General features: G+C 39.0%; 1 protein-coding gene across 1 annotated transcript in view; it reads left to right on the forward strand.

Annotated features, from left to right (window-relative positions):
- The window catches only part of LOC138020614 (phagosome assembly factor 1-like), a 21,314-nt gene extending 15,381 nt beyond the window's left edge, over window positions 1-5,933 (forward strand). The window contains exons 12-17 of the mRNA XM_068867566.1: window positions 310-392; window positions 488-534; window positions 1,731-1,780; window positions 2,751-2,809; window positions 4,635-4,707; window positions 4,928-5,933. Coding sequence (XP_068723667.1) covers window positions 310-392; window positions 488-534; window positions 1,731-1,780; window positions 2,751-2,809; window positions 4,635-4,707; window positions 4,928-4,996 — 381 coding nt within the window. The 3' untranslated portion in view covers window positions 4,997-5,933. The remainder of the gene's footprint in view (window positions 1-309; window positions 393-487; window positions 535-1,730; window positions 1,781-2,750; window positions 2,810-4,634; window positions 4,708-4,927) is intronic.
- The last annotated feature ends 5,804 nt before the right edge of the window (window positions 5,934-11,737 follow it).

Below are 11,737 nucleotides of genomic sequence, written 5' to 3' on the forward strand. Positions count from 1 at the left end.
ACGCCTGCAAATGTTGGTTTTTGAGGAGAGGGGAAAACCGGAGTAGCCGGGGAAAAACCTCTCTGTGCAGAGTAGAGAACCAACAAATTCAACCCACATATGGCGTAGAATCCGGGAATCGATCCTGGGCCACATTGGTGGAAGGCGAGTGCTCTCACTACTGTGCCAACCCTGCTCCCCCCTTGTCCACAACGTAGGTTGCGGAGGAATCAAAATAAACTATAAGAGTGATACAGTGAGGAAAGAAAAATAACGAAGTTTCCCTCTCTCGGCCAAGTGATTGGTTTGAAATTCACAATTCCATTCCAGGACATCTTGTTCGATTCTTGCAGCCATTTGGTGAAGAAGTTTATCCTGCATACAAATTTTCCCGGACACTACAACTTCAACATGTAGGTATTATACTTCTACTAAAATTTTTGTATTTACAGCAATGTTATCCTTTATTGTCTTCTTCCTCATCTTGTGACATTTTGCTCTTTTGAAGGTACCATCGTTGTGAATTTAAGATTGGAATACAAAGAGATTCTAAAGGTACGATTTGTTACCAAAATGTTACCACTTTGTTATGTTAAAACCGCCATGCTAAAGAAACAAATCAGTATTTAAGATCCAAGCTTCTAATTACAGCAAACCGCATTGAGCTGCTTCTGTTGAAAAAAGAAGGAAGGGAAAATATTTAATTGTGCTTGTAAATTGAAGCTACATTTCCTAGTAATTGAGTGCAAAAAAAATAGCAAATTACTTGACAGAATTATCATGGGGACACAGAAAGGAATACAAAATAGCAAAAAGCCAATAGAGAGCGAATTGCCCTAGTTTGCTATGCTGCAATAGGTAGGTAAGCGCTTTCCGAGCCAATGACCCAACACGCCGGTGCTTATCCCCGGTTTCCGTAGCATTAAGCGACTAGGAGTATTTTTAACTCCCCCCTGGATGGGATACTAGTCGATCGCAGGGTTACCCCCAGCATTACGCCGGTACCCATTTATACACCTGGGTGAAGAGAGGCACCCTGGGAGTAAAGTGTCTTGCCCAAGAACACAACACAACAATGGCGTGAATTAAATAACCATGAATTTATGAAATTTAATTCATTTTTTTTTGTCGATAAAACTTTGCCCCAAGCCTAATATCATTTTTATGCCAGGCTGAATTTGCTGGTATCATTTTCCTTTCACGTCAAGGAAAGTCTCAACCTACTTTACGCTGATAAGAAGTTGAGATCACTTGAAACAGTAATTAATGAGGATTTAAGGAATATAGCCAACTGGCTCATGGCAAACAAGACAGTTACAAGTTAATATCTCTTAAGTATTCGAGAACGGACCATTTAAAAAACTCCTTTTCTATTATTGGGGCAAAGATATGGAATAGTATTACCGATAGTCACAGTGATCGTGCTCTCCCCAAACCCCTATTATTATTGTAATCTTTTACTTTTCCTTCCCGCCTCGCTTAGTTAGGCTATTTTGCGGGTAAGGATTAATGGAAAAATTATGAAAGGTGGCAGTTGAAATAAAGAAACAACAAAGAAGAAAAGTCTAAATGTACATGTATGGTTGGCATTACGGAGATAAGGAGCCTAATGCTCGAGGTTAAGGTTTTAACAAGACTACTTGTATTTTTTCTTCCACAACGATAATATATTGTTGTTGTTGTGATTTTCAACTTCTCTCTAATTTGGTCTCCCTTTCCATCTATAATCTTCATCATCCATTAATTAACAGATTCAGTTATGGACGAAGGAACACCATTTATTTTGACTCCTTGCACAAAGGTAATTAAAGTTAGACATAATCATATAGTTTGACACTACTCTGGTTTGAATAATTCGAGATTCGGGTCTTCGAGTCGTAACTTTCTAAGCTACATTCGTACATTCAATTTTTCTCAAACCACAGTTCGCACCAGACTATGTTCGATTGATAGCTTGGTTGCAATGGGTCATTCTAATTGTTATCACCCCCCCCCCCCCCCTCCCTACCCTCCACCTCCCTATGGAGGGTTTTTTTTTTTTAGATCTGGACGGAACCTGTCGGAATCTGGGATTTTCACTTTATTTTACCCCTTGGAATCAGCATTTTGCCATTTATGGGCCGTTTAGTCCAGTATTTATCCCACTGCCCCTATGGGATGAGGGTCTGATTGGAACCTGACCTGTCGGAATTGGGAGTTTGGCGTTTGCGTTTAATTATAACCAATGGGAAACGTTATTTCACCTTTTTACCACCTGCCGTAATCATTTCTTCCTCAGGAGGGGGAAATAAAGATTTGAACGACCCACGACCCAATGGGAACTGTAACTTTCGTAGCAAAAGTTATTGCTTTGAGTAAAAAGTGAATTTATTTCTTTACAATTTATTTATTTCTTCTTGTCTCTGTTAGTTGTCTTGCCTTTGCCTATCATATACTCGCTTTTTTTTAGGGTAAGATTAGGATTAGATAAACCATGTCACTGCGGCCTATAAAAACTGTATGATTCATTTGAGGTTGTTTCCCTAAAGTGTGTGTGACTAAAACTAAAGCAACAACCATAGCCAATCATGTAATCACAACAGACATAGTTAATCAAAGGAGCCAAATATAAGCAACCTGCGGTGAGGGCGCGAAACCGTTGGCGAGCGAATTACGACAGTTGCTTTATTGTAGTCTGACCTCTGATTGGCTTGAAATAAGTCTCGATACTACATTCGATAGTCAATGAATCCTGAACTGCTCCAAATTTGGTTCTGTTTTGTTCGTTTCAGTGGGATAGTGTCCAGGATTTTCTGGGTAAACCGGTCGAGGCTCCTGTGGTATTGAACAGGTACAAAGCGGTCACGCCAAAACGCAGACTGCAGACTGTGCAGACCGTGCAGACCAGGGGTAAATTATGGCGTTACCCTCACTATTATTGAGAGCTAGCCGTAAACAGGCTAACCTGAATGTTATTTATGCCTAATTCAGGCTAACCGAATTTTCATTTTACAGACGGTCTGCACAGTCTGCAGTCTGCGTTTTTCAGTGCCCCAGTACAAAACGCATTTTTGTTATTTCCCCTCCTGACATTCCCACTTATTCTACGAGCTGAAGCGGTTACACAAAGGTTTCCTACACACGTCGCACCGATTCACGTTTGACATTGGACGCACCGGGACTACAGGCAATTGCTTTTGAGGAATACCTTAGGTGTACAATGTGTTAAGTATACACATGTACAAAATTTAGTTATAAACGGTGAAAGCCACCACAGGCAAGAAGATAGTTTTAAGAGGTAAAAGCTATTATTTATATCGGTAGTAATTATCACAACATTAAATGAATTTGCAGATGTAGAGGACTTTTCCTTCGTTTTCCTTGAAGGGAACCTTCACTCTGACGAATAAATAATTTTAAACGTAACAAAATTATGTTTGCAATCAAATTTGCTCGACAATTTTCTCCACGAAAGTGTTTGGATCGAAACAAAAGTAGAACTTCAGAATCACTTTCTACATCTACATCTACATTTAGACGTCACACCAACTTTTTGTAAGAAATCGAATATTTGGCAAGTGGCTAAATAGAATGGGGCTACCACGGCACGTCGCCATTATTCAAGATGGCGGCGCCAGGGAAATACGAAAGCAAGCGTTTTTGAAATTCACTCATTTTAAACTCTTCCATTGGGAAAAGTATTTCGAACAATTTTGATTGTAAAGATTATTTTCTGTGGTTTGAAGTTATTTTCTTGTTTTAGTGTACGTTCCCTTTGATTACCGTATGTCTATGAAGTCAAAAGACGGATTCATTCGATCTCCGCAACACATCAGTCGACGACAGTCTCTGTCATTAAGCATTACAATTTCGCACAAATCTAGTAACGAAATTGGTAGGGGGATCTGTCTCGAAGCAGATCTGTTGTTACTATTTATCAATATAACTTGTGAGGGGTAAATTGTTTTTTTTTATTTTTGTTGATTAAAGGAAGGTATTATATGGCCAGAGCTTTTTGCCAGTATAACGAGCACTCTGGTTAGCTAATTCTACATAATAGCGACTTTAAGATTTACGACGGCGACGTCAACGTCACCTCAATCAATGTTAAAAACAAGACTTGCGGAAATTTTTACCCAAGTTGTCACTTTTCTGTATTCAATGACGTTTGTTTGGCCGTGGATTATGGAGAAATGTCGACGACAATTAACAGACTTTACCAAATGGTAATCGTTTGTCCATAGTTAATGCATAGAGATGATTATGAAACTCGACAAGTCTTTTTGGTTCACGTTTTTGTCTGTATTTTTGGCCTTGACGGTGCACTAAACACACCTGTTTTCGAGAAGATAACCAATCAAATCTTTCGGTTAAATGATGCGCAACTAATATTCGAACCCGTGGGAAGCGAAAACCGAAAAGATTGTGCACTATCACGGTAAATTCAACATCGATTGCGACAACATTGTTCTCGCTTTTGAAGGTTTTAAGGTTTAATAACAGTTCCTCGACGAAAATGTTCTTGTTGTGTTGTTTTTTTGACGTAATACGATTTAGTGGGGGTTTCAAACGATGAGTGATCTAATAAGCGCCCACTTTACTAACATCTAGCTCTCGGTTTTCTCTTGAAGATCTCATTGCAGTATTCTGGTGATTATTCCATTATTTCCTTATAGGTCGTCCTCTACAAACACAACAAACCCATTTGGTTCCACCTTTTGTTACAACCTGCAGCACATGATCTTTGAGGTTTGTATTCCATTTAGTAATGTAACCTTTCCCCATTTGTTTCATTAATATATATTGGAGAAGGTTGGACTGGAAACACCAACGGTTTTGTGCCATTATCCAATGGTGCATTCGTCCAGCCACTTATTTTTTTGCAAGTTTCAAATGTCTATGATCTTGTTGTGCAAATTATCGCCTATAGGCAATGAAAATGCTTAAATTATTTGTTTGTCTTGTGTAGGTGATGGCCAATAATCACTTGGCTTCCGTAACCTTGTATCCACATAGCAACAGTGTTACGACGACATGAGGCACGACGTGGTGAATTGGTGTTAGAAATTACACTGTAGTGTACGCCATGTCATGTAATGTACAGTTTACAAATGGCGTGAATTGAAACGCAATTTCTATCCGGCAAACAGAATCTTTCTCACACATTTGTATTTGAAAATGGATTTGTACTATAACAACTGAGATAAGTTTATGGTACGTGATGAGTGGCTATGTTATTATTTTATTTTTTTCTTTTTGGATTTCGAAACCCGGAGAAGCATTCTTAAGACAGTGAGGATGTTGTCCAAGGTGTTCAATTTTGCTTCGCCTTGAAATAAGTGTATTTTTCTTTTTCGGCACCGTTGAACAGATTCGTTCTCTCTTAAATGTAATCATTAATTTAAATGGCAGATCAGATGACTTCTTGTACAGAAATGGAATTCGGATTGGGAAATTAATTTGCATGTATTGGTTTTGGTCATTGGTAATATTGGATTACGGTTTTGTGTAAGTAATAATTGAGGGTAAACTATTATAATTTATTTTGTACGGTATATATATCTTATTAGATGTATTTTTACGAATTTTGCTGTATTATGACTCGCCCTAGCGGGCTCGTCAAAATACAAACAACTTTTTCGCTGTATATTTTTAGCCAGTGAATTGTAAACAACCGAAAACCTGTAACAGAGCGCGCGGTAAACGTCAGCGTCAAAACTAGTCATACCGGTTCTCTACTGTACAATAGCCAAGTGTACAACAACTAACTGTACAATATCGTGGAATATTTGTACTCGTTTCGTGCGTTTTCGGTACAGCAACTAATACAGTTCGATAATAATGGGTATTATAAGAGATGTGAACTGATTTTTATGAAGAGATTTTTACAATTATATATAATTCGCTTTGTTTGAGAGCATTTGAAATAAAACTACGGCATCCAAAAAACGGAAGCCAGAAGTTTGAGAGGGAAATGTTTATCAGCTCTTTCTTTTATGTAAATAACCGAGTTTTTATTTTCTTTATTTTTAACTGTAATTTTACTTCAGATATCGGTTGTTCTCCTGGGTCACCGCTCTGGTTAGCACTTTTGTCGTTCTTTTCTTTTTTCTTCCTTGACTCGGCACGAGGGGGTCGGTTAGAGGTCCAGCGCAGGAGTAGAAACCCTCTGGCTCGGTTGCACTCTGCTCGTGATCATTCGAAGCAATTTACGAGCCTAATGGTGTCGTAGTCAGCTTTTCTTTACCTCATGTAGCCTGCGTGGCAGGCCGTAGAAAGGGGCGCCGGAGTTTCCATATTTTTTTAGAACGAAGCTTTTAGTGTGAAGGTTTTTTTTTATATTTACTATTCCTATTTTTGTTAGAACGAGTAATTGTCATGTTCAGGTTTCTGTTAATCTCTCCTACTTGATTAAGTTTCTTGTACATCTTCTATCTGGCTGTTTCTGAAATTTAAAGTTGTTAAATTCTGCTTTGTGAATTTCTCCTCCTTATTTTACAGACTTGCCCCAACTTTTGGCTTTGATTTTCCCTCAACTCACCATCCACACGCGCAGTATTCCCCCACAACTACCTGCTTATTAGTGAAGGTTTTAGTTAGTGGAGAAAAACCCCTTCTTGTAAGGTGGATTCTACTGTCAACACCATTAAGGTAGCCATGGCCACAAAGGTTGCTGGTGAAACTGCTGCCATTAAATAACCGCACCATTTTTTTATTTTCGTAATTTTGCTGATAGTGGTGTCTTTATGGAGTAGTCAAAAACAGCAAAAATTTATGGCCAGTTTTTTTGGGCAATTTCATAAAATTGTACGGAAGGAACCATGCCGAGTCGAACAGCCCACACTCAAGTTACATATATTCTGGAGTGTTAAGTTCTCGCAAAGCCATTCAAGTACATTTTTCAGGTATCGACGTGAATTAACCGTAGAATGGCACCAGGGTCTTCGTCATATCATGGATTACATTTATAAAATCGAGCTAAATTTGTCCGATTGGACCTCAGACGGTTAGATCCAGGGAAAAGTGACGTCAGAGGCTCACTAGCTTAAAATTTCAGCGTGTGAACACAGCTTATTATATATGCAAAGCGTGAGTTTAAAAGTCTGAAAGCCCAAAACCCCCGTGCTGCATATTAATTCTGCTGCGTACACACGTATTGCATTCTTAAACTAGTGAGCCTTTGACGTCATTTTCTCCTCGATCCAGCTCTCTCAAGAACATAATGTTAGTAATGGCGGACCATTAAATAGGAAAATTACAGTTAAAATAAAGAGGTGTCTTTTTGAAATCAAGGCTTAAAACGTGGGTCACTTAGTGTTTTGTTAACATAGTTTTGAAATCCAAAGAAAAATATGAATTGATTTTTTGGTCACAGGGGCACTTTAAGGACGGTGCCTTCTATTGTTATTGCTCATACGTTCTGCGCATCTCGAGATACTCGAGTTTCGTATCGGTGATGATTACTAATGCAGTAATATTTTTGTGCGGTTTAGAACTATCCGGAGAAAGTAGGTATATATATTAGTAAGTACTCTTGGTATCCAAAAAGAAAATTGGGGGTATCCGTGCATTTGTCAGAGATAATTAAGCTTCAATTTGAGAAAGAACGCCATACATTACTTTGTATTTTATAGCTTTTTACAAATACTATTCATCAATTATCTTTGAAAAATGCGTGGTTACCCCCAATTTCCAACATTTCCTGCATAATCATTAAACGGGGCAAAAATACCTTTGAATTAGTAGGCACCGTCCTTAAGTTCGAACTAATATTAAAATAATAGATTTTATACTCGCGGGCATAAACGTTTTTTGGGCCCAACTCGGACTCGTAAGAGCTCCAGCAGTTAGCCGTTAGGCGAGGGTTAAAATGAGCTCTGAGAAGGGCCCAAAACAAATTTATGCCCAAGAACATAAACTGTATTACTACTATTATCACTTTGGGGGATTGTGATTAAAACACCACACGAGTACATACGAGTAACATACGAGTACACACACGAGAACATACGAGTAACATACGAGTATTAAGGCTAAGCGCTCGTTAGGTGATTAGACCTAAACTCTCTTTTTGACATTTTAGCTTTCATTTTACGGATCGGTTAACTACACTTTTCATGACTGAGTTCGTGTGAAGAAAATAGCACTCGCTTACTGATTAAGCCTAAGCGCTCGTTGCATTGATTAGGCCTCAGCACTCTTTTAACATTTTAGCTTTCAATTTACCGTGGCTAACTACAATTTTCACGAGATATGTTACATGTTACTTGTATGTACCCGTATGTTACTCGTATGTACTCGTATGTACTCGTGTGGTGTTTTAGTCACGATCCACTTTGAAAGGCATTGAGAAAATAAAAGCTTTAAAAAAAGACAACAAAACAGTCTGAACAACCACACGAGTGTTAATAAGTTGAATGACTTTTACTTTATAAATTCCTTGATTGAACTGATGCACCATGAAGCGAAACTGGTTTTCAAACATGGTAAGGTCTGAAAGGAAAGCTCCGCATAGATTATTTGTAAGTGTTGAAATTAATTTTATAATTACACAACTTCATACTTTCCAATGGTTTATTTCAGCGAGGTAAAATACATTTTAGCCCGCCCAATTCTCCATTTTAGTCCGCAAAATGCGTCACAATGCCCGACAAAGTGATAATAATACTCCGTATATCTTTCGAGATTCTGTGAATAAGCTGCTATTCCTTTACCACGCACAACCTACCTTCGTAATAGTTTTCGTTACAGTGGTGGTATTCGCTAGATTATGGCAAGCCAAGATCTGGAATAGTCTTCCTCCGAATAGAAGGCAAGCAGAATCTGACAATTTTGGCTCGTCAAAAGGTAGTAACAGCAAGTTTTGAGAAGGTGAGTGATCTCAGATATTTTATATTCCTCATTTAGCCAAAAAATCCGGAAATTTGGGTTTGAGGTCAAATGGAAAGGCAATTTTCCGGAAAATCTTTTCGGAAATTGTGGACAACCTCCAGAGGTAGTCCTCTTTTTCCGTTCGGAACGGAATTCGCGAAATGCTCTTACCATTTGCGAGAATCCTTCCGTTTCCAGGTCCTTTCTCGCAAGATCGAGTGAAATATGCGGGATCGAATGCTGTGTAGTAAATGGTAAGCGCCATTATCATCCAGTTGGTCAATAAATTGGGAAAATCACTTACCTTTATGCAACGATGATTCCATCCGGATTATTTGGCTAAATGGTAAGCACCCGTGGGCTCAGGTATAAGCATCACGTGACAATTAACCACCGTTCGTGTTCGAGAGTGAGCTGTTTGGCTGAAACCTGGTAGGTTTATCATTTTATAAGTGTTTTTTTGGGCCATGTACGTCTACAGAAGCTCCCACTCCAGGATCATTAAGCTGGAATGTAAATAAAGGCAATCCTTTGAAAGAAAACAGAGGTGAGAGATGGTTTCATGCAGACTGGGGCACCTAAATGTTCTCTTGTAAACATGGCGGTTGGCGAGTGAAGTTGTCTCTCTGGCCTTTCTCGACGAATTCCAGGACCTACGGATACGATTTGGACAAGTTTTGAAAGCTAAAGTCTGCCATGGCTGCTGTATTTTGCTGGCAGGACTGGGTGGTCCGACACTTATAAAATATCAATGAAATGAGAATCGGGGGTCTTTCCTTGTCATGCAATAGCAGAATTACGCAGGACCCATTTTGGGCATCAACGAAGGAACTTGAGAAGCACGAGACTGGCCCTCATCGAATGGCTGAAGCGCAGCCGGAGGAAAAAGTGAGAAGAAAATTTCTAGCCACATACTTATGAATAGCCCTGGTGTGTTCTGCTAACGTAGAGTTTTGATTTCTGAACAAGTTTTTATCATAGAAAATTCGCGATAAAGTAATGCCTTTTTCGCTGCAAAACAAGAAAGGCCTTTCGTGATATCTTGTCAAAGGAACGGTATGATGTAAGTAACAGAATACTTAGAATCATATTTGCTCTTACCACGAATGTCAGACTCTACATCTCTGTGCTGCAATATATAAGCGCATAAACAATTTCCTCCTATTACTGTACAAGTCTGTTTTTTAATGATGAAAAATCAGTTTTCTCTCCATCATTCTTCCTATAATCTTCAAGTTCGCGGAAATTACAATCTGTCCCACAGTAAACCTAGAACAACCACTTATATATGGTCTTAATTCTTTTTCTTACTTGTCAGCTAAGTTGTGGCAGGAATGCGCTACCTGATTTTATCCGTACCACCGAGTTTACTGGTGGTATTTCTTTGAGGTACAGGGGGTAATTTAGGCAATCATTCGCAAAAAAATACTTTGTTAACTGCTGATATAAACAACATCATAATCATAACCATTGTCATGCACTGGCGGAGAAGTTGAGATTCTTGAATCTTGTAATGGCTGTAATAAAATGTCTACATACGCGTAATGACCTCTAAAGACTGTATGGTTTCAACAATTTTCTCATGTGCGCCTTCAGGGTTCTATCTAGGATTAATCGTTTGGGGGAGAAGTCCCGAGTGGCCGAAAGCAACGAGCTTCCTAGGGGGTCCGGGGGCATGCTCCCCAGGAAATTTTTTGAAATGAATATGCGCTGAGATGCATTCTGGTGCATTTTGAGACACAATTTTGAGAAATATTACAGTAGCATTTTAATTTATTTTTTAGTCGTGATCACGTTCTGACAATGTTAAACTGAGCTCCGATATTTGCCAACGTGAACAGAAGAGTCACCCGACACGTCTAATTCCACAAATATTTATACATACTCGTTGACTTGTTAGTACGTCAATAAAATAAATAAACTCAACAACGGCACTTTCCCATTTCTTACCTATGCTCGTAACTACTGCAAAATTCTAGATAACTGTAAACCTGTAAATAAAAACTGTCCGCGGTAGATGCGACTGTTAACTGACAATGCGTCTAATCGAGTGTGAAAAATATTGAAACAAATCATGGCAATTGATCTTTGGAAAATCTCCCTGATCAATTTAGGATCTAAATGTATTTTCCTTCTTTAAAAAGTTGAATTCAAATTGAATTGAATTACAAAGCCAGTTTGCGCTTCTTTACACTTTTGTAATGATCAACCACTGACTCCAGGACGTAATCTGATAACTGGTCATGATCAGGACCTTCGATGCAAATGCGCATGGTGTCTTTAAGTGCATCCGCACCAAGCCTACTGCGTAGCCTTGTTTTAATTAGCTTCATGGCTCTGAAGGAACGCTCAACAGTGGCTGTTGTCACTGGTAATACATTTGCAATCGCAGCTACCTTTGCCAAGTTCATGTGCACTGATCTCGTTGCGTCTGGATGATTTTTTCGGTATAGTTACTTATATACTGTAATGATAACAATATTTTTTGGGGGGAAGCTGGGCATTTTGGGGGGAGAAGCTTCTACCCCTCAAATACCCTAGATAGAACCCTGGCCTTATGCACCCCACTCTTTACAATTTTGACGCAAGCCTTGGCGAGATCTTCTGCAACTTTCTGGAGACGCTCTAGAAATTCTGGCTCTTGATGGACAAAAAGCATTCTGATACATGGCAAACAGAGCTTGAAGTGTAACCATGTGGGCTGCTTGACCTCTTTTGAAATGATTACAATCTATCATTTGCTTCACAGTTGTAGGGCCATATAGATCAGCCTCAATCCAGTAAAGATCAACGCAGCTGTCTTCGATAAAAATCCCCCAATTGTTCTAGTTGCGCTATGACAACGTGACAACTCACAAGGACGAAGAAGCAAGTGATCAAGATCTTTCCTGTCCATCTGGAGCTTTTT

The sequence above is a fragment of the Montipora capricornis genome, chromosome 10, assembly GCF_036669925.1.
Source record: "Montipora capricornis isolate CH-2021 chromosome 10, ASM3666992v2, whole genome shotgun sequence".
In the NCBI taxonomy this organism is placed as follows: Eukaryota; Metazoa; Cnidaria; class Anthozoa; order Scleractinia; family Acroporidae; genus Montipora; species Montipora capricornis.